Source organism: Haemaphysalis longicornis, unplaced genomic scaffold (assembly GCF_048455015.1).
Source record: "Haemaphysalis longicornis isolate Haplotype H1 unplaced genomic scaffold, Haemaphysalis longicornis Haplotype H1 scaffold_9, whole genome shotgun sequence".
Lineage (NCBI taxonomy): Eukaryota > Metazoa > Arthropoda > Arachnida > Ixodida > Ixodidae > Haemaphysalis > Haemaphysalis longicornis.
In genome coordinates, this window is record NW_027526460.1 from 122,960,666 (window position 1) to 122,984,582 (window position 23,917).

General features: G+C 47.2%; 1 protein-coding gene across 1 annotated transcript in view; it reads left to right on the forward strand.

Annotated features, from left to right (window-relative positions):
- LOC144151482 (sodium-coupled monocarboxylate transporter 1-like) overlaps positions 1 to 12,958 on the forward strand; it is a 58,088-nt gene extending 45,130 nt beyond the window's left edge. The window contains exons 13-15 of the mRNA XM_077682542.1: positions 847 to 950; positions 7,641 to 7,741; positions 12,646 to 12,958. Of these exons, the coding sequence (XP_077538668.1) occupies positions 847 to 950; positions 7,641 to 7,741; positions 12,646 to 12,726 (286 nt within the window). The 3' untranslated portion in view covers positions 12,727 to 12,958. The remainder of the gene's footprint in view (positions 1 to 846; positions 951 to 7,640; positions 7,742 to 12,645) is intronic.
- The last annotated feature ends 10,959 nt before the right edge of the window (positions 12,959 to 23,917 follow it).

Consider the following 23,917-nt stretch of genomic DNA (forward strand, 5'->3'; position numbering starts at 1 on the left):
GTGAGTGTCATGCTATTCTGTAGTTACGCGCAGAATTGCATAAGGAGTTAATATGAGCTGTGTGCCAATTTAGTTTCTTTCATGCACCCGCCGCGGTGGCTCAGTGGCTAAGGCGTTGCGCAGCTGAGCACGAAGTCGCGGGTTCGATTCCCGGCCGCGGCGGCCGCTTTTCTGATGGAGGCGAAAAGCAAAAACGCCCGTGTGTGCGAGATTTCGGCGCACGATAAAGATCCCCAGGTGGTCTGAATTAATCCGGAGCCCTCTACTACGGCGCGCCTCGTCGCCTGCGTTGCGTCGGCGCGTTAAACCCCCACAATCAATCAATCAATCTAGTTTCTTTCATGCAACAAACGGCTGTTGCCGTGTTTGTGCTGCCTGTGGCCAAAGGTCTAGTCAGACGAATTTAAATGTCGCCTTTTGACATAACACAACGGCAATATTTTGTGCTTCTGAAATTAATAAGCAATGCAATTCAATTCAAGCCATGGTTGAAGGTAATGTGATGTACTTAAAAAGGGTTGGTCGTGAGAGAACCCATGCCATCGTCGGCGCCAGCCAGCTTCTGCTTCGTCGCAGGCTGGGCCCACTGCGGTATGCTGCCTCAGTAGCTTCCCTCATGTTCCTCACTTCGCCCCGCGCGAACGGCGGCCGTCCGGTTCGAGGCTGCAGTACATGGACCAAGAAAGATTTGTTGATAGCTGCGTTACCGTGCTGCTTTATTGATCCTGACTACGTTCTTTAAAACTTGTAATGACACGTAAAGCATCAAAAAGTTACGACGTTTTGCATGCAAACCACGTTTAATTACTACTTAAACTTCAAGAGAATCGTTTGTATGTATTGCAGGTCGCACATTGGTGCCCCTTTGTTGGGGATATCACCGTTTTGGAGCTCCTTCTTCAGTACTTTTTCCACTGTTTTTCTTGGAATCCTCATTAGCCTAGCATCAGGTATGTACACTGCTGTTCGAGAACATGCTTACAACAGCCTCATTATGTGCATTTTTCGTTTTCAGCTTTTTGTAAATCGTGGTGCGAAGGGGATTAATAAGTTCTTGCGATGTAACTTAGACGAAAGAACATGGGTGATTCTTGGAACTGAATATAAGGAACCAGAAAAAAAAAAAGATGAGGGCTCCAAAGTTAAGGTGTGCTCACAGCACACAAATAAATTTACTTCTTTTTGATTTTAGTTATTCTTGTGACCCGGGTGAATACCATTGTTGGCCGCCTCCTATAGGACCTGCGCTTGTGGCACGGCATTTAAAGGTCACCCGGCACATTTGGTATTATGTGGAAGCCAGCCACTCAGAATGATTTGTGTATGCTTCATGTAGTATATGTGCTTGGTTAAGCGCGGCATTTTAATGTTTCCCCTTGGAACTACGGGCTACAAGGGTAGCCACTACGGTGTTGGTCGTGTGTTGGTTTCCGCTTGCCGTTGTAGTGTTTCGTTTTGTCTAGCAAAGGTTGTGGTGTTGCGCACTGTGTCCTGTCGCTTAGATGCAGTGACGGTTTTGAACGGATGGAAACAGCATTAGTTTGATCCTCACCAAGCCAATGTTCGAAGTTACCCCGTAAAATCTCTTTTATTTATTGTGACTAGTAATGCATGCGGCGTCGCGCGTCGGCCTGTGCCTGCAAGTGAATGACCGGTCTTCCCGAGTCAATGTACATGTTAGTAAAAGTTTTGCCGGCGTTTCTCGGTGTATTGCATGTGCTAAGGATGATACCCTAGCTTTTTTTTGTTGTGGTAAGCTTCATGATTTCTTATCACCGTTACTCCGACGGATGTTTGTTTCTGCACAAACTGGTCCTTGGTTTGCGGCACCAGCGACTGTTTATCTGGTCGATATCACTTACTGCTCACTTGGAATAACATTCCGCTGCAATTTGTCGCGGACAGGCATTCCTGTCTTTTGAAATCAACAGTTCAAGGAAGGCTGTGGGGTAATTACGACGCACAAATTGGTTTAATTGTGAAATACCTTAATAAAGCTCTTGTGTTGGAGCCGAAACGTAGAAGTTTTAATACACTTTCGGGGTAAGAACGAGTTCTTCTTTCTCTGGATTGCTTTATGTTAATTGGTGTAGAGAGGACAGGACAACTTGAGGATATATTGCTTCATAATTTTGTACTAGTGGTGTTTTGGCTTCAACTTTAGGGGAGTGCCGCGCCTATGGCTTGCCGGACTGAGTGCTCTTTAGCTAGAGTAGTTAGTTGTGTCAGTGCGGGATTTTGATTTCTTTGGTACTACAACGGCTTCCTATATAGTGTGGCTTCGTCAGGCTAGGGCTGACTGGGAGTTGCAAGGCAAGCGTCGTGGCTTTAGAGATAAGGTAGTCCGCCCGTTTTCCGCAGTTTTGTTGTGGTTTTTTTAAGGAACGTGGTATCTGGTGCGCGTCGTGACGACGAGGCCTATGAGATGTGTAAATCGGACTCCTTGAACCATTTTCTTCTATTTCCACCTGATGATCATGCGTGAGAGTGGCTCACACTTGCAGATAATTTGATTTAAAGCTATCTGTGCTCTGCCGTTGCTCTATATGCCGAGTTCAAAGTTATTATTGTGTACTTAAGATGCATGTCGTTGTGTCCACAGGGTAGGTGTGTGGTGTGGCGTTTCCTTTCGAAATTGTTCCCTGTAACCACGTTGCGTTTACTGTGGATCATTGCAGCCTTATGTTGCGTGACGTTCTACTGCATTCTGCGGTAGTGGAAAAGTGTGCTGGATGTGGCAAGATTTTCCATCGATAAAAACAGGTATAACTTCGGCGTGGTGGAAAACATTGAGTTATGAAATTAGACCTAATTTTCAGACGACCATGACCATTGCAAGGTATATGGCGTTGGCAAAATTATTGCTCTTTGGCGTGTATGCTGGTTGGTATGTTTGGGGGGAGAAGGAGTGTTATCATGGTATGAATTTCTGAAATTTCATTTCTGAATTTGTTGCAATCAAAAAACTTTTTTACATAGTAGCACATTCTGGGCTTCCCAGATCGGCTACGGATGTCTGGTAGGTACCTGGCGCGTCTTCTTGTACATTTCGTGCTTGCCTTTTTTACGTCCTGCCACCCTAAAGTCGCCCTTCCAAAGCTTGACAGATCGCAATGTTATAGTTTCTCTTGTACAATAGGGTTGAGGAGAGTATGAGAAGGTTTTTTTCATTTCAGCATGTTCACGTTTTTTGTGTAACTTGAGCAGAGTTGCAAATTTATTTGTGGTTATGGTATTCTTAGCGTTTGCATCGGTGAGGACTGTTATGATGTGCGATGTCTTCCGAAAATTGGGTTTCCAAAAATTTCTTGTGCGGTGTCTTCTAACATCCCCTTGTGATACTGTACCAATAGATGCATGGCTGGGGAGGTGAGCCCAATAGCCCCGACAAGACAAGGCGGATAAAAAACGAAACAACCATTGACTTTACAATTATTCGTTTCTTCAATACACGCTTTTTTTAGGTACACATTTATTTTCTGGTCGCCAAGCGTTCAAATCCTGCCAGCACACCCATTCCTCCAGTTAGCCATCCTGTCTGAGAAGAGCTGGATATTTAATTTTATACAGCTTTCGTTTTGTCGCAATTTTAGTTAATTAGATGTCTTTTTGGAGTATTATACATGGAGTATTATACGTACGTTTCTAGCCAGTTAATCTAACAAACAACAAGCGGAACGAGCCAGACCAAAAGCTCCGCTGAACTGATGCGACAAGAGCGACGAGCACGCAACCGGTTGCAAACTGGAAGACATTCAACCTATCGTCTCTTCGAGCAACTTGCATGTCGGCAAGGCAGAAGAAGAAGAAGCCTACACAACACAACAACAAATATTCTCTGTTAGGCAGCCAGCAGGCCGCCTATATATGTAAACGTATAGCAGAAAATTATGTCAAGATACACACCCAAGTCACGGTAGATCTGTTTCGACAACTCAAGGGTACCGACCCTCTATGTCAAATTCCAGGTCACCCAGGCGTTTTAGGGAGCTAAACCAATAACGTATTTCCTGACAAGCATACTAAGGTGGTGTCAGCAACGTCAGGCAAAGTGCCAACACGAACCGAACCAGCCCCACAAAAGCTTCACTTACGAGTCTTCAGAAAAGCGAGGCAGGATATGCCGCCGCCGCATTTAATGCTGGTGGGAAATTCAATTCAATTTTTATTTTTCCAGAAAAATACATTCCGGAAGGGTTCAAGGGCGAAAAGCTGAGTATGAACAGCTTGACTGGGCCCGACAACCTTAACCAAGGCATCACGATTCCACATTAAAAAAAAACATGGTCACAACACATCGGAAGTGTAACAAAAGCGTTATACAAATATATTACAACCATATAATTTTAAAAAGAGCACCAAAAGATAAGTTTTACAGTGGTACATTGAAAAAAAAACAATATGATAGGTCATGTCACAATTTTTAAGATCACCATCCACAAATACAATGAAATACAAAATCAGATAGGGGGAGAATACAAAATACAGCCACTTAAAGAAAAATACAATACCAACAAATATTGATTGTTTACAAACAAAAAAACGTTCTTAGTTCCAGTTTTGAGAACTTTGAACAGCATTGATATATATTGAGTAGAAATGGGTGGAGTATTAATGGCTGGAATAAACAAGCATGCTACACTCAAACAAGTGTGAAATGATGCGCTACACATATGAACTAGCAACATTCCTGCTGATGAAACAAACAGTATCCCTCTAACAAGCTGCCCCTGCAAGTTCAAACTTTCGCAAATAACAACACATCGTGCAGAATGCCACGTTACACGCAACTTCAACAACACTGCACGCTACAGTGGCTGTTCATCCAGAAGCAATGAAAGAGCAACAAGTCCTCGTGTACGTGAATATAATCACATCACTCTTGGCACCGATAAGGTTACCTAGTTCCACGAAGCTGTTTGACATGGCCATGTTGAACACGCTACTTTTATAAAAGCATTTTCTTACTCTCTTCCCACCAATGCCCAAGGTGTTGGTTCATGAAATCCTTCTTTTTTCTTTGTTTGGCACGGTCTTGCCTGATTCAGTAGTGTCTTGATAACATCTTGCATGCAAGTGTAGAGTGAAAAACGACTTTGCCTTATTTTTTCACACTTTTATCATTCCAGTGTTTCATTTTTCTCTATCTCAACCTTCTTGGTTTTGTGAAAATTGAGATAAATACGTTCGCCACTTCGCTTACTGTGAATTCCACCGTATCGATACAGCTAATGCGAGTTCTTTTTGTGGCTATTGTAAAATAGGTTGACCCCTTCGTTTTTTAGAGTTTCCTCGTGTAGGGAATTTCTGGGCGACAATGAGAATGGTACATTCTGTTCCTTAAGGGCAGACAGCAGTTTGGCGTCTTATTTTGCTGTTCTTGTGTCCGCAGGCCATGTGCTAGGCATTCAAATCCGAACACCACGCCGCATTTTTTTGATAAGTTTATTCTGTCTCCACCTCTCTGCTCGGATTTAAGGAATTCGTACGCGCTTAGCGTAGTTTTACTGTAAAGGTTTATTTGCGGTATGGTAGGTTACTTTGGGATGACTGTATGCACTTTGATCTGCAGCAGACCTTCGGTTTCTGTTAAATTGATGCCCTGAAGCTGTTGCCTGTACCGCGTTCTAGCTCTGTGCGGAATGTTTTGAGAATAGGGCGGATGCCGAATGAATAGTTACCTCTAGGTTACAAGGTCATTTAGGGTCTGTGCTTTCCATTTCTCTGCCGAATCATTAGGTCCGGTTTTCGGATTTGCTGTGAATGAGCTTATGCGGAGTGTTTCTAGTGGCTCCGAAAGAAAGCCTTGTGGTCTACCGTATAAAAATTAGTCCTAAATCTATGTTGTGACATTTCTTCTTCCGCGGTTTGTTGACTGCATGCTTTGATGAAGTCATTAAAGCTTTCTCAAAACGCGGAAATAAGACGTCAGTAGGATGCGTTGTCCTTATTTCAAAGAAGGGGCCGAGAGCTTTGTCTATCACGGCGGAAAATTTTCTTGCAGTTTTGAAAGAAAGGCGTCGGGTTTCATTTCACTTCTTTACGCCTTTACCAGTGTACTGGAACTCAAACTCGCAGCGAGTGGCCGAAAGCCCTCACCGACGACGTTTCCTTTGTGGCGGTGGAGAGGCTTATAGGTGGACGCCTCACAGCCGATACAACATGGCTTCACTCCTCCGTAGTCAAGCGGATTGGGTGGTAGTGCTTCACAAGTAGTGAGAGAGCCGCGAGGCAGGAGGGCCACGGACGGTCCCATGTTTGTTCGCCATTATTAAACTCGATTCATTCCAATACTCATTGAGCTAATTTGCAGGCATTATGCTGAATGGAAAATTATAAACAAACGTGTTTTCTCGGTTGTTTGAAAGAGCAACACAACCAAAATACAAACGGCGCGTGCCATCAGAACATTTGCGTCACTTTCGTTTTAAAGGGTGGCAAAAGAGACGGGGAAAGCACGGTCGCTTGACATCAGAGAATTAGCGCCTGGTTTGCTTCAAAGGGGAAGAGAAGGGGACAGAGGAAAAGGCAAAGGCGCATGCTATTAGAGAATGTCCGCCTAGTTTGTTTTCAAAGGGGTAGGGAAGAGAAGAGAAAAAAGCAAGGGTGCGTGTTGTCAAAACCATTGCTCCTGGTTTGGTTTAAAGGAGGGCAAGGGAGAGGGGGGAAAGTGCGGGCGCGTGTCATCAGAAAATCTGCGCCTGGTCCACCTCAAAGAGAAGTGGGTAATAAGGGGAATACGCACGGCGTGCGCCATTAGAGAATTTGCGCCTGGCTCGTTTGAAAGGCGAAGAGAGGGGAATAGCGGGAAAGGCGAGGGCGCGTTTCATCAGAAAACGTGCGCCTGCTTCATTTTAAGGGGACTGCCTAGAGGGGTATCGGTGGGAAAAGCAAGGGCCGCGTGCTATCAGAAAATGTACGCCTGCTCCATTTTAACGGGAGTGCAGATTAAGGGGAGTATATTGGTGGGAAAAGCAAGGAGCGCGGGTCATGCGAGTATTCGGCCTGGTTCTTTCCAAATCTGGTAAAAATGGGCTAGGTGAAAAGAGCAACCTTGGGTTTCATCAGAGAACTGCCGCCCGGTTCTCTTCAAGGGGGACATGTGGATAGAGCAAGGGGCACGTGCCATCATAAAATATGGGCCTGGCTCGTTTCAAGGACGGGGATTGCGGAGAGGGGCATAGAGAGGAAGATCAAGGGAATTGTGGCAACAGGAAATCGAGGTCGGAATTGTGGAAAGTTTGGTGCGAAGAGGGGTCGAGGGGGAAAATGAAGAGTAGGGAGGAGAGGCAGCCAAAAGGAAAAGCCATTCGCACTGAGGTAGGCACGCAGAGTTGCCTATTCTGTTTGAGCCGAAACATTTCTTTTTCAAATGAAATTCTTCACTGGCTGAGAAAACATCAATGCAGTGCTTTTTCTTGAAAATTGTTATATCATAAAATTTGTTGAAATGAGATATTCTATTATTGAAACAATGTTCCCAGACTGAGATTTCGCAAGAAGTTTCTCATAAACTTTCGCCAAAGTTCGGTGTATACAACTGTCTCTATATTGTGAAAGAATGATAACATATTATAGGGGAGGGTATTCGGTAGGCAGAATATTAATTGCCCTTACTGGTACTGTTTTGTCAAGTGCAGGTGAACATAAACTACGGAAAGCACCTGTAAAGCATCTGAACAGCTGGTTTGTGCGAATATGGGGAAAGCTAGGAATACTGGAAAGTTCCAACGCAGTCGAGGTAAGTGTTTACGTGATTCTCTTTTGAAATTTTCTTACGCGAAGATTATATATCCCGACGTATTTTTACGGCACTTAAAACGAATGTAAACGGGGTTGGATTTGAAAGTGCTTCTTAAAGGTATAAACATTTTTTTTTTTCAATTACATGATAATTTATTCGGAGATGAATATTTCTTTATGCATGTTTTTAAACTAGTGCTTTCTGAGGAGAAACCCCTTGAGACGTTTCTATTTTCTGTTCACGAATCCCTAAACAACGCGTCTGCATACTTTTCTTTTCCTATGGTTCACACTTGGAAGATCGCTCCCGGGGAAAGGGTTTTATTGTTACGATAAGTGAATGTTACGATAAGTCATGGGATATTTTTACGATAAGTCACGGGGGCCACTGACTGGCCCCCGTGACAAACAAACTAGGTGTGTTCGAAATAGTCACGTGACCCCCCTTTTCCCACCTCTCACAGAAAACCAGGAGATGTTCCGCTAAACACAAATATGACACACAATAAAATCACCCAACTAGAAGCAAACCTAGCGCCGGCCGTCGGTTGTCTGGCGGTTGGTCTTAAAGTATTGACCATACCATGCGCGCCTATAATTAGGCCCCATGCCGCCGAAATTCCTTTCCTTTCCCTTCCTTTCCTTTGCCAACACGTGCAGCAACTAACAAAGCCTAGTAACCTGCCTATTGACGCATCCCAGCCTCCGAGTACCCAAGGCCAGAGGTGTGATGAACGAAAACTTCGGCCAGTAGCTTTGAGAAGTGCAACTGCCTAAAGACAGAACGTCCGGTGCCCTTTTCCTATGTTTGACACCTTGACTGACTTCCATCGCCCGTCCGGTTCGAGCATTCTCATGGTGGTAACCGCGGTCGTTAAAATGTCAAGTCTCCCTCCTCCGGTTTCCCAAACGAACGAAAGGAAATCCTCCTCCGAAAGCAAACATCGTTTTCAACTATTTTGGGGTGACGGACGCATTAGTATAGGTCCTGTACTGGCCCGCTCGTCGGTGAAACGCAATAGCGCGGCAAACAAAAAGGGAGCTTCCGCGGCTTCTCCCCATGCCCCTCGCGCCCAATTCAGCTAGCCCGATGGCAAAACAAACAGAATACAGTAACATACGCTATACCCACCGAGTGATACCTAGTTGCCAGGAAGTAATATTTAAGTGAGGCAGTGCACAAGGGCTGTGCACCGAAAGGAGCCATGAAAACAAAATACAAGTAGGGTTTATTAGAAAGACTGCTTAGTCCGGATAACAATGAGACCAATATCGTCGCAATTTTCGAAAGATAACGGAGATAAAAAAGAATACGTGTGAGGCAGTCGCGACCCCCTCGCCAATTTCCCGCAACTTTTCTACGACGTCACGGAACCTTGTTTGTGCGATTGGCGGCCGCCTAACTGACCTGTCGCGACGACACATGACTGGACCTCTGTAATGGGGCCTATAGTTCCATTTGACCGGATCACTTGAATGCTAGCGTGCAGTTAGCGCACTGAAAATTATGTTTTATTGTTGGCCCGTATGACGTCATTCTTGCTCATCACATGTCACTGTGGCGCAAAATTTGTAAGTTTTTAAATACTTCTTCCTTTTTGTCGTTAAAAAAACATCTTTTGTGGCTGTAATGGAGCTTGGTGGGGTACTGAATCCTCGTTCTTTCAAATTAAACGAAGTTGTGTTTTCTCTTCATGGCTCCTTTAACAAGGGCAGTGCGCAAGCGTCTGCTTTTCAGATTTGTAAAGACACTGTAACATAGCCCCCTCACGGCGGAAAGCGCCATCCCGGTGTTTGTTCTGCTGAAGATAGGGGCGGCCCGTTGTACGGCTTGAGGCACGCAACAGCACAATATTTGCAGAATAATGGCGAAACGTTGTAATAAAACGAAGTTAACAAAGTGACGAAATATTTTCGGTGATTTTAACCCGCACAAATTAAATATTCCCTACCAGTTGCTCTACGTTCGCCATCACTAGCGTTTCGGGTATTTGTAAAATAGCTTGGCCGAACAATTCATGCACTGTGTAAAGTCACTAAGATCTTTTGCGCTAGTCACTTGTTTATCATTTGCATGACATCAAACCAAAAAAAAAAGTTTACTGTGTAATGAACCAGTAGAGTGTTTTTGATGTGTACTTTTTGGGATTAGTAAGTGTATAAACAGGACTGTTTCTATGAAGTGCATTGCTTTCCTTCACACAGTAACGATTTAGTTCTTGGCTTCATACGTATACGCATTTTTGGGGTGTAAATGCTACCCTATCTTGTATTTATATTTAGCATTATTTTTTTGTTTTAAAAAGATAATACGTTATGTGCTCTCTGTGAGATTGAAAGTAGTGTTCCTCAAACTCTCGATGAGCAGCGCCCTTGCTCAATCGACCGCTGACGACTGCCTTACTGTTGTGCTCATGTAGCTTAATCCCGTTCGTCATAGCGGATAAAAAATCTGAGAAGAATGGTGTGATGGGCTTCAGATCTTCAACCTTTAATGAACTCGTACACAAAACCTTCGTCCTTTTCCTGAACAACTTTGTTAGTACTATCCAAAATTTCTGCAAGGCATCAGGGTTGGTTCCCCGTAGAAATTTGCGATCTCCCGTTGGCCACAACAAATTTAGTTGTCTCAGGTGGACAAATAGCCACCTTTTCTCTTACACAATCTCCGTTCTATTTCATTACCTGGCCACGTTTCACTCCCACGCAACGTAACGTTATCTATCAAAAGATCCGCCTTCCTCACAGTTGTCTTTATGCAGTGTTGATGTTTGCCTTCGTTGGCACTTCGGTGTAGTGGCGCCCACCTCCTTACGCGTGCACCTTCTATAGAAGGCTCAGCTTTGTCATTTGGGCCAAACTTATTTATCTTTATCTGGTGCGATTATCTTACATATCACTCTACGGTTGTTTCCTGCTTTGCAGCGATTTCTGTTGTAGTGATCTTCAGGTTTTCAAAGCCTTCAACTATAGAAGCATGTACCTTTACCCTGTGTATTCCCAGCGCAACAACCCCGAAGCAAAGTGCTTGTAAAGGTTACGATTTGCCTTTTGTGTGTCATTTAATTCCGCCTTCTCTACCTTTCGCGCACACGTAAGGCCAATGGCCCTATGCGGTGTCATTTCCTCCAAAATACACTCGAGGGAGTGGCAAAAAACACGATGGTAATTATGGAGCTTTTAACGTCTACGTCTGCTTATCTACACCCAAATATTTATTTCATCTCAGCTCCCGCTGTTTCTTCGGCATCCAGAAAATTTAGCGGCGCTTTTCAATTTTTTGCCCTTTTCCTATGTTTGCGCTATTTGAATTTGTAGTGACCAGGTTGAACGCAAAATGGCGGTAAAGCCACAAGCCTCAGACAGGCTGTCGCCCATTTGCGGCATCAGTGTCAGTTTGCCGTCTTGCGTTTCCCGCAACAAAAATACTCCACTTGCCTTTATTAAGTACAGGCAAGGACTGCCTGCTATGTCGTTTCAGAAAATGGAACCGAGCTATTTTGTTGTTGTCCAGCCAAGAGGGGCATGCCGTGCCGCGCACGAAAGCGAGCCATCCCACTGTACCGTAGCTGTGACCTAGTGGTATGGGGCACCCGCCTCGGCTTCGGGAGGTGGCCAAGGCTCGAAACCCACCGCCGGACTCCCACTGTTAATGGGGTACAAGCCTCCCCACGGCAATCGGTGCCCGGGCTTTTCCAGGGGTGGAACGCTTGGGAAAGGCTCTGCAAACTCCGCCCTTCGGCCCTACCAGGCCTTTAGTTTCGAATGAGTTTGCCCGTGATGGCGGATCCTTTGACGGGTGGCCTTTGACCCGCGGGTGTTATGTGTTTCACGAAGCCATCCCACTCTGGCGGATCAACTGAAAAAAAAAGAGCAGAGCGGACAAATAGCTTATTCGACTAGCCCTAGCATTTGCTCTGAACTGTGGTAGGTTCCAGCTTATTGATCAGAATCCGAATGTACTGTTCGCCTTCTGATATACGTACGACCACCACAGTGCAGCAACTCAGGAACAATAGGGTGACTTCATGGCTCATAGCGATTTTGCCCTGGAATCGTTCAATGCAGGGGCATTCCATGTCTGCTCAAGCGTCCCCCTTGATTTAGTAGTCGCAAAACAGTACTTCGTTTCCACGTCTGAAAAAGGAAGACTCCGTATGATGATACCGTCACTGAATTCATAGTACCTCAGGGCAAATTCGATATGTTTAGTTGACAGTGTTCTAATGCTTTAGGTAGTATTTTCTTAGCTTACAATCGACCGTGCCAGGCCATCCGTACCCCATATCGCATCCCTGCTGGGGGGGAAACGTATATCACCTGAAACCGCTTATAACCGCAGCCTTTTGGTGTGGCAAATTAATATAGAAAAGTCTAATGCCAAGGCCAAACGCCTTTCCTGAAGGAGTGCAAAGTATCAGACAAACACAAAGCAAGAATATGCAAAGCACGGCACAGAAAAGCAGTACTTATTATGCCGCGGTACAATGGCCAGGGGGCCGAATTACGAACGGCACAGAACAGACGATTGCAGTTTACTTAAGATAGATGGGGCATGTCACACTCTTTGGCGCGAAAACAAAATGCTCAAAAGGAGAGCGGCCTTCAAACCTTATAATAACTGTTTTGCGATGCACTGTATCTGGGGTGCTTGTGCCAGCAACTCTTGCGAAACAGACCTACCTACCTTTCTGCCCCTGAGCTCGCAATCGGAAGACATGACACGCGCTTCGAGAAACAAAAATTTACTACGGGAGCTGCCTTGCCTATTCTGCTGTTCATATATTTTTAAAACGTGCCAGCGCCTTACCCGCGTATTGTGAATATATTCAATTATTACATGCAACCAACACGCACCCACGTACGCCTCTAACTGTTTGAATGATGACTCTTCTGTTGCAGGTGACAGCCGATGTAGATAAGCTAGCTCTGACAACATCGCCTTTGTGGCAAGAAGGAGAGAATCGTGAAACCGTTGTTTAAGAAACGCAACAAGACTGCATACAAATAAATATTGTGTATTCCAATCACTGCGCGATTGCAGTATCTGCTCATGGCTACCCTGCTGAATCAAATTTCAAGGGGTTATTGAACCAACGCGCAGAGGAATATACTTGGGGCTCACAACCTACAGCACAAGTATACATTTTTTGTACTGGTAAGCCACGGTATTCAGCTACTAAACATTTCTGGAGCGGCATAGCACGTTTCAAGCATCTGGGCTAGAAATGTTCGTTCTTTATGGTTTATTACGATGTATTAAAGGCTTCATTTTGACAAAAGCTCTTTTTTTGCGTCATTTGTGCCCTACGGGAGCGCAACTCAGCAATATAAGATATTCGGAATATTCTCACTGCACAGTGCTTACATACCGCGAAAAGTACGGAGAGCTGGAAAATAATTTTTTACCGGTGAAAATCGAAATACCAACGTAGAAAGTAACAAAAATAAGAAGCCCTAGGCAACATATAGGGAGCTGTTTTGCAGAGTTTAAAATAGCACGCTTCTCCAAACATCACTTTAGGGTGCCATATTCCTGTTCAGTTTCACGTGTTTTTAGCCGACAGAACTAGTGAAGGGGTGCTGACACAATCGGCACGTTCCTTAAAAATATTGAGAAGTTACAAAGATATTGCTGCTTTGAGTAATAAAGTTTCTTCTCACCTTCATCATTAAATTCGGCAGTACACGTCAAGCGGCGTCAGTCATCCGTCAAATGTCCTGCCGCTGTAATTTATGAACTTCGCAGCCTAGCTGGAGAGGCCAAATTGCGTCATTGGAATCACCTTTGATTATACCTAACAGGTTTGCAGTTTTCCGTATGAAATTTTCTTTTTCAGGTTTCGCAGTGCGGTGAAAAGACTCATATGGACCATCTTCCCCTACCCTTTTTCCAATGTCACAGAACAGGTGCAATTGGCCTTCTCCTTAAGTCTGATTCCCTCCTATCTTAATTTCGTATAGGTCAAGATTTGTTGTGGAGGGTAAACGCGGAAACCCCTGTGTTTTGGATATTTTGGTGCACGTTTAAGATCCCCAGGTTGTCAAAATTAATCCGGAGACAACCACTACGGCATAAACAAACTCCATAAACAGTCAATGAGGATTTGTGGTGCGTAGGCTGACTTTGAGAAGATGGAACGGTTTGGCATATCCCTGAATATATATAAAAATAATCCCCGCGTTCCGACACGCAACGCCGCAGATGAAGAAGAAATAACGTGAAGCATACATTTTCATAATTTTTGAAAGTTGAGAAAGCCAATTGCAAAGGCAAAGTCGGAAATTTTTGTGAGCCGGCCTTGAATTTTCTTACGTGGAGCGTGCTACCAATATCCGAGCACGTCACAAAATCCGCAATTGAGCGCCCTCGGAGGCAACTTATTGTACTTTAGATGAATTTAGCCTGACGATGCCCCGGTATAATTCACACCAAGACTTTGCTCAAACACTGCAACAAGGGTTTATTCAATGGTACATAAGAAGGGCTGGAGAACTCTTGTACAAGTTATTGTGCGAGCCAATATGACTACACTTTGAACGCACTGTAAAAAAGAAGATAGGAGCACCTCATGCAGTTAAAATGTAAAAAGGCTTCACTAGGGCGGTCAACAATAGCAGCCGCGTGCGAGTATAGAGATGGCGATCTACGAGTTCTAAGTATGACCAACAAAGGAGCTCAAAAACCTACGAGTTCTATGAGCTTGAGCCGACAATAGAGCGCTGGCCAACCACTTTTTAAGTGACTTGGGCAGTGCTTCCGGTAACTGAGGTCACAGAAGATGGTGCGACTGGCCGGGATCAATACCGCGACAAAATAGTACATGTTTTGCGGGAAAACGCGTAACATGACGTCACCGGATTGTAGGAAACGTTAGCGAAAGCCAGATATATTACCGAAAGCGGTTAGTGCAGATGTGTTGTGCAAGAATGCAAGCGTATGTCACCACTTCATAGGAGGGTTTAGCGTTGCAGAAAATATCATAAACAGGCGTTTAGATTCATTTTTTCAGGTTGCCAGCCACAGGTGTGAACCATATTGACCGTAGAGAAAGTATAGAGTGAGCAAGCAGTCTAGGTTTAAAGAAGAAGGCGACACGTGTTCGCTTCCAATGAAGATGGAAAGGTCGATTTCGAGGCAGCATTTTAACACTACATCCTAGAAGTTGCAATTGGATAAACGAGCAAATGAACAATACAGTTCGGGACTGAGTTGCTACACAGAGCTCGAATAGCATCTTAAGTTGGCAGGGCCAGTTGATGTACGTCAAGCCCGAAGGCGTAATCTTGGGCATTTGTGGGTTAGGCATTTAAAGCCGTGACGGTTCTCTTTACCTTCTTTCATGAGCATTTAATTCCGGCTTATCAACAAAAAAGTAATCGTCGCAAAGAATTGTCAAAATAAAATATGGGTGTAGTAGAAGTGTGGTCCAGCGAATGAAGTGCAGGTAAACCCACGGGCCCTTGGAGCTTGAGAAAATCCAGGTAAAAAAATCGCCGCGTATCTGCTCCTCTCGTCGCAAATGTCGACGAAAGACGATAGCCGACTGGCGCCCCTGCGAAGTAAATGCCTCCCTCCTCTTTACCGCTCACCTCTCATGCTGCTTCTCTCCGGTCTCGTTGTTCCCAATATAACACGCTAGAGGTCTGCTCAAGTCAATTTAAATTTACCGCGTTCCACTCCTCCATGCCGGGTGCCTCGATGCCAGCGCTGCGGTACCGCGGTTACGTGCGGAAATCGAGTCAGCCTACTACAACGTTTATATAACTACGTTGCCCTAATCCACGAACGTTCAAAGCTGAACGTGGAACCTATCTAGTGGAACCTGTCGTTTCCGTTGCCCTTTGATTTCTTAAATGCCGCCAGGAACTATAGCAGCGCGGGCTACAGCAGGCGACGGTTTTCTGCACTTGATTCAGTATCACATTTGCTACACAAAAAAACAAGCACTCATCACTTTCTAGCAAAGCAGTACGGCAAAAATCAATTATATATTGATTTTCTGCCTTATATTTGCGTAATGTTTTGTTCTTGTTGAACAATGTTGGCAAGTATGAACATTAACACTGGTATTAAACGTTTGGATTTGGCTGTGGGACTTTAAGACTATTTCGGAGCTCGCGTTTCTCTTTGGCTGGGTGGCTGAATTGCGTCCCAGACAGACAGAGACAAACGTACAGACGGACCAAAATATCTGCGTTTAAGTAGCCTAAGAAATATATCGTCTGTCATAAAAATAAAAGGGCGCCTGTGAAATGTGCTGATACAGCGGAGCTGACTTCGGCATTGTGGCGGTTACCTCGAGTAGATGCGGGGGCCGCTCACAACGCCACTCGCCGTGGTATGTACGTACTTGAAACCGACCCACGGAGGCCTAGTAGTTTATGGGTGCATATACAGAGTGGTGATAAAGGGCCCCGTGCCCCGGCGCGAGAAATAAAAACAAAGCCAAGAATGAACGGGGACGTAAAGAAAGGACACAAACACTGGTAAGGAAGGCCTCAACCATATTTTAACAGTGTGGCACCAGCTGGGTCGCGCACTGAAAGGCCGTCGCATCACCTCGAGAGCACTTCTGGTACGGTGGTAAGAACCTCAATGCGAAAGGCCGGCGGTGGGAGGGTACAGCCGGAGGCGTACGGTGCATGATGATTCTCGTAGGCCTCTTTTAGATGCGAAGCATCTCATGCTTGGGGCTGTGTCCCTCCCTCCCTCGTTGTCGTTGTCTGCCGTCCGCACTCTACTGCGCATGCGCGTCCGTTCAGCCCCGTCAGTGTTTGGGCAAACGTCAGCGCAGTCCACTATAAAAAGAAATAGTTAGGCGGCGCCCGGTTTCGATCCTACGACTCACTGGCCGCAACGGGAGGCACTCCGCTACAAACCGATAATGGAGCATGTGCTACGAACGCACCTCATGTCCTTCACTCATTCAAACTACGTCAAGAAGCTACTGATAAAACGAATGCACGCGAAGCTGAACGTCAAAGGAAACGACGAACTGAAAACCAATGGGAACTTCAGTCAACCCAATGGCTACTTCACATACTGCTCCGGGTTCCCCTACGAGAAGATGGTGTAATTTTTTGTTTCACTACGTCAGTATTATTTTGAGGTTTGAACACGCTGGCGGCCACCTCCAGGAGAGGAAGGGCCGCTCACAACGCCACTAGCCGCAGTCTGTACGTACTCGAGAGTGGCGCGTTCCCCGGGCAAAGATCCGATATCGCGGAATGAACGGTCGTCGATGTGGTGGCCCTATCTATCGGTTAAGCGAGGTACATTCGCCAGGCGTAACGAGCATCAACGGAAATTGCGAGCCTCTAGACAGCTTTGTTGTTTAAACGTTGCTGGTAGCATTTTTAACACGCGTGTTGCAGAGCCCTATCATTAGCCACACTCAGTGTGTTGTCGGTGACAAAAAGAGTGGTCACGGCATCGCTAGGAAATATTGTTACGGCATTGGTGGTACCGCTGGTGCAATTATTGCGCCACAAATATTGGCACAAACCATGTATACGTTTGTTTATTTATTGTTTGTTTTTACTGCCCGGCCACGCCCGGCTATGTTGTCTGTGTCCTCAGGAAAGCGCGTCTTCCATTCTTTATTTCTATGCCGCACGGGCTATCTCATTTCAATAAGCAGACTGTTTCGCCCTAACGTCACTAGCCCATAATAATCTTTGATCTACAATGTTCTGGATGTAAATCGACAGTGACAGAAGCACTCACGCCTAAAGATAAAAAGGGCTCATCTCCCCGCGAGGGGGACTCGAGTAAATGCGTCGCATAGGGGGTGGGGGTATTGCGTGAACGTTTAGTGTTTGGGGAGTTGGTGGCAGTGAATGCGTTGTATCAGCAGCTTCTTGACGTAGTTTCAATGAGTCAAGGATATAAGGCGCGTTCGTAGCCTTCCAATCTGTGTCGGCTTTGTGGCGCAGTGGGTAGAGCACCATGTACCTTGCGTTCCGCCCGCAGGGTCGCGGGATCAAAACCAGGCGCCGGTAAGTATTATTTTTTTATATAGTGTAGGGGGAGGGGTGCGGACCTGTTGTTGAGAGCGAGGAGGGTAGCGTGATGCGGGAGAGGATGAGTGGGGGAGAGGGCGCGCCTGGAACGGCTGTTGCGGAAGCCGAGGAACGCCGACGCCGGGTGACATCGTGAGTTAAAGAAATGCTCTGCATTTAAAAGCCTACAGAGCAGACGCCGCGGCATTCAAATCACCGACGCTCGATTGAGCACGTCACCTTGTTCACCGCTGCTTCACTGCCTGTATATTCTTTAAGTGGTTAGGGCAGCACAACTTCGCTTCAATAAACTTCCGTCGGTTCCCCGTCGACGCCCCACGCCCCAGACCCGGCCATCGCCCTACTGAGATCAAAGAATACCTCTCCAACACCAACCGAGGACCAGCCCGCTTCAACCGTCTACTGTAGCACTGCACTTCACTTCACCGTGCACCGTAGCACTGCACCGTAGCATAGCACTTCAACCGTAGCACTGCTGACTTCTCACGTGGAAGGTCCCCCAGCCCACACTGAAAATTGAAGTTCCTCCAACGTCGCAGCGACTCGCTGTAGACCATGATTCACTACAAGCCCTCAGCCCGAGGACCCGTCTAACCCTGACGTGACTTCCGAACACGACGATAGCAATAGGGCGCAACGCGTACCCGACATGACCGAACTTACCGCTGCGAATGCGACGAAGATGACAACGCATAGTGCCCGACCGTCAGCACGTACAAGCACAGATACGACGCCAAGACCTACGCGGAACTCGAGGAAGGCGGCCTCCGACGTTCAGCTGTCCATCGACGGCTTTGATGTAGTCGCCCTCATAGACACGGGAGCCGACTACTCAGTAATGAGCGGACCATTTGCGTGTAAGCTGAAGAACGCCATGACCAGATGGGACGGTGCGCACATATGCACAGCAGAAAGCCACCTCGTGACGCCAAGTGGAACCTGCACGTCGCGCGTCACGATAGATGGCACAACGCAACCAGCGGCGTTCGTCATTTTGCCTAACTGCTCCCGGGACGTAATTTTCGGAATGGCTTTTTGACGGAGAATGCTGATATAATTGATCTGCGGGCCAAGTCTATAAAATTCTCCTCCGATCACTGCATGACGCCGGAACTGAACCCCGAAAACCGTGTTGCTGTAAGGATCGCCAACGATCATGTGACGCTGCCACCCCCCGCAAGCTTGATGATCAGCGTCTACCGTGAGGATGCTGCTCCTGACATCGATGCTATCGTAGATAGTGACCAAAATTTGCTTCTCCACCGTGGCGTCTCCGCGGGCGCTTTAAGCAATACAAATCCCACGTTTTGGTTACTAATTTCACGGAGGAGTACTGCAGCATCTAAACATTTTACGCTGCAATTGCGTTCTTCGAAGAAACTCAAGAAACAAGTCAAATGACCGCGGTCGCCTACACTGAACGCACACGCGCAGACGCTTTCAAGCTGTCGAATCCTTTCGACGTGAACCCAGCGTTGCCGCAAGAAAACCGGGACAAATTATTCGATTTTCTGCGTCGCTACAGCGAGTGTTTATCGTTAAACTCAAAATTACGTCAGGCACCCCTAGCGAACCACCGTACCGCGTGTTTTCACACGAGCGGGAAGCCATCCGGACACACGTCGACAACATTATGCAGCCATCGAAAAGCCCTTGGGCTGCGCCGCTCGTACCGTTGAAGAAAAATTCGGCACATTAAGATTTTTTGTTGACTACCGGCGACTGAACAAAATCACCAAAACGGACACCCCTTGCCACGTATCGATGACGCCCTCGACCACCACTACCATGCGAAGTACTTCTAATCGCTAAATCTGAAGCCTGGTCACTGGCAAATTGAAGTGGACGAGAGACACCGAGAGAAGACCGCATTTATAACGCCGGACAGCCTATACGATTTCAAGGTGATGCCGTTTGGGCTGTGCACTGCGCCAGCAACGTTTCAAAGAGTCATGGACACTGTGCTAGCTGGCGTGAAGTGGCACACCTGCCTCGTACACCGCGACGACGTTGTGGTATTCGCCCGGACTTTCGACGAACACCTTGCAAGATTGAAGTCTGTAGTCGAGGCCATTCGTACGTCGGGGTTAACGCTAAAGCCTGAAATGTGCCGTGTCGCGTAAGAGGAGCACAAGTATTTGGGCCACGTGGTCAACGCTGCAGGAATTCTACCTGACCCGGCAAAAATTTCAGCCATTGCGAACTTCCCAAGGCCGAAAGGCAACAAGGGCGTGCGAATATTTCTCGGAATGTGCGCCTACTACCGGAGCTTCGTCGCAACCTTCGCACGCATTACAGAGCCATTCACGCTTGACAAATGATAGCACCCCTTTTAGCTGGGAAAACGACAAAGAAAAAACATTCTGCGAGCTGGAAAAACGCCTGCAAAGGCAGCCCGTGCTAGCTCATTTCAACGAAGACGCCGAGACGGAAATGCACACGGACGCCAGCGATATAGGCTTGGGTGTCGTCCTCGTCCAAGAACAAAGCGGTTGCGATAAAGGTTGCGATAAGCGCTTGTGTTGTGTCCTACCCTTTGTCCTGTCTAGTTTGCGCTGCTCCCTCAGAATGAATGTATACCAACTGGCCCAGTTCTCGACCTTGTTGCGATAAAGTAATCTCATTTGCCAGCCATAATCTGACGAAGCAGGAGAAAAACTACTCAGCATCTGAAAAAGAGTGCCTTGCTATTATACGGGTGACTGCAAAACTTCGCCCATACGTGTATGATAGACCATTCAAGGTTGGGACAGACCACCATGCGCTGTGTTGGATCGCTAATTTGAAGGACCCCTCAGGCCGTCTTGGGCGGTGGAGCCTGCGCCTGCAAGAGTTTAACGTTACAGTCGTCTATAAATACGGCAGGAAACCCTCCGACGCCGGCTGGCTGTCCCGCACTGCCGTCGACCCACCAGCACAAGACTCTGATGAAGACAGCGAGTTCTTCGGAGTCGTGATGGAGAGCAACCTAGCCGCCCAGCAGCATGCCGACCCTGACTTACGCGTCATAATCGACTACCTCGAAGGATGCAACGTCGCCGTGCTTAGGACCTTCAAACGCGACCTACCATCATTCAGCCTGAAAATTTAGGAAGCGTGCCATGACGACCCGTCTTCAGGACATCTCGGCAGAGCCTACACAATTGGAAAAATCGAGGCGAAGTACTGCTGGCCCCGCCTTACATCCGACGTCTCTCACTACGTCCGGAGCTGCCGTGACTGCCAGCGACGAAAAACGCCACCGACGAGACCCACCGGACATCTGCAGCCGATCGCCGTCCCATCGAGGCCCTTCGAACAGATTGGAATGAACCTTCTGGGACCGTTCCTTAAATCCCGATCCGAGAACAAGTGGATTGTCGATACTCGTCCAAGGTGCGCCGAGCGAAAGCCATTGTTGGCGATTGGCTAACTAGCCACCTGGCAGGCAGCACAACGAAAGCGGCCTCCAGCCCGGGTCCACTCACCAGAGGTCGTCACTACTGAACCCGTAAGCAGCGGAAGCCGCCGGCGGTGCGGCAGGCAAGCGCACCGTCGGCGCGAGGCGAAGCGCTGCGGGAGGTGACCGCCTGGGAATAGCCCGCTGCCTGGGCCCTGTTCTCAATCGACCCAGCCTACTTCACCGGTGGGGCCTGCGGACCATGGGCCGGCCGACAGTGCATGCAGCCAGCCTTGTGTGCAGATCGACGAATTCAGGTCAACCGCCGGATTGTGGCCAACTATGTGGTGATTGTGGCGAACTATGTGGCGGGGATGTGCGGTGCAACGTATACTCTGGCGCAGTGGAGCATGTTCTGGATTGGGCTTTTGGACCTGCTCGAGAAGAGTGCCAGGCAGCGAAACAAACGGTGAGGTCATCATTGGCCGGAGGCCCTCGAGGTCGAGCGGCTTCTGTCAAAGGGGGGAGGGTTGTGGGAATTGCGGAGGTCCGCCATCTTCCCTATCTCTCTCTTCTCGCTGCGGAGGCGAGAGGGGGAAGGTCCCTCTCTCTCCCTGCGGCCACGCATTTCCCCGTTGCGGGAGGCTGATGATGGGGGGCGCTGCCGAACACCTCACGTGACGGGTTTGTCCGGATGCTCCGGGTGAGCTGGTCCTGGGGCGACGACGAAGGAAGGGCCTCTTTGGATACCAGTCATCATGGGGTGCGGCCGTAAGTACGACTTGCTCCTTTTTGGCCTTCTTTTATCCGCCCTGACGCCTGTTTCTCCCGTCCTGGCCAAGGTTGTCTTGGCGGTGTAGAGCGACGGGCCCGACGTCCCCTTATTGCAGTGCAATAAACGTCGGAGTGGGCGATTTCTGTGTCCTGTGTTCCTTGCTGTTCGCTGCCGCTACGCCAAGTTGGTGGTCCGTGGCGGTGTTCAGCGGAGCTAGCCTTGCGGCCGAATCTCGACGATCGAGCTAGGCCCCCGTAAGAACCCTGGTCCCCACAAACTTCAGCATAGATTTTCACGTGTTCTTTTGTTATTTTTTTGTACTCCCTCTCCGTGTGTTCCGCATTAACATCCGAAAAAGATTCTTCAGTTATCCGCACATTCCGGTAATTTGTTCCTCATCAGCTTTGTGAGGTTAAGCTAGTGTGGGTTCTAGGACATGCAGGAATCTCTTAGAATGAAATGGCTGATCAAATGACCAGTATGGTTCTTCCAAATGATAGATTTCTATTGGGGACGAGATTTAGACGTTTACAACTACTCCAGACTTAAAGTCAAGACGCCATTCTCTCTTGTCTTCTAGAGATTATAGTCATTTTCGTCATGCATGGAAGCCGATGTTTTGTTAATCAAGGCTATGCGAGGTAGCAATCACTAAACATCGGTGCGAAATTCCCCCATTAAATTTTTATCTTGATAACACTGATCTGGCTCCATTTCCACAATGGCCTTTCTGGGACGAACTGGAAAATATAGAACATTTCCTGTTTATTGCCGCAGCTTTTCCCCAATGCGACGCTAGCATCTGGAGTCAACCTTTAGGCGCCTCCCCCTTCCGCTATCTACTTCCGAGGTTCTGTCACTAGGCGCTTCCGCCCTAGGAGTCTGCCACAGGGATGTTGTGTCCGCCCTTCACTTTTATGTTGCAGCGACAGGCCGGTTTTCCTGCTAGCCAGCTAAGCGTTCACATGTATTTAGTTTTTCTTCCTGTCTCTACTTTCATATTACACATATTAAAAAAATCTGTTCTGCATTTCATTTTCTGAATTTTGAGATATAAAATAAATTAGGTCACATCCTCATTAGGTAGAAAGCTTCTTGGTCAATCCCCCGCGTGGGTATGTGTCATGGTTTGAGGGAACCAACCAACATCCACACGTGGAGCGACCACTTGGCCCACTGATGACGAAGAGAAAAACTAACGAGGCGAGGGTGAGTTACCGGATGATTTACCCTACGCGGCTGTTCCGCCGGAAGGCGACGACGAAAAGGTTGACGTTGATTGGCACTGTACATAGTCGAATGGTCTTCGCTTTACAGAGCCGTCCAAAACGGCTTTGCATGTCTGGGGCACGGCTGCTCTCTCTCCCCTTGGATCTGCTGTCAGTGTTGAAACTACGGAAACCCCGAGCTCTGCTGTTTCTTCCGTTGTTGACCCACTATTTCATGCTGCGCCATTTTTTTAATGCATAATTTCTTCGAAGATTAGCGCTATAGGTTCCGGACAGCGCCCAGAGGGCGACACGGAGCCAGCGACACCCAGCGCCCCCTTCGGCAGATATGCGCAACACTGGGTCGGTCCCTGCAAGCCGTTACGTACCTGGCTGGGGGCCCTCCTCTTTTTGCAGCGCGGAAGAATCATATTAGTCACCCCTTTTGTGTTCAAAACGAAATAAGAGATCGTATAGTAATCCTGCCTCATAGTGCAGGTGAATGAAGAAGAATTTATATTGTTGAATTCGCGTATGGGAAGGTATATAAATTGGCCGCATAGGCGTGATGCCCAGAAGAGAAATGCTTGTACAGCCTACCTGCGGGCAAAAATTTCTCAAGATCAGCATGTTTTGCTGCAAAAGAAAACGTAATTTCTATTGTTTAATCCACAAAAGAGGAGGCTTTGTCTGCAAATATATCAAACGTTGCGAGATGTTTCCGCGCGAGTTATTCCATGCATGTGAGTGCACTTGCGCCTTCAGAACTAACTGGACCACGTACAT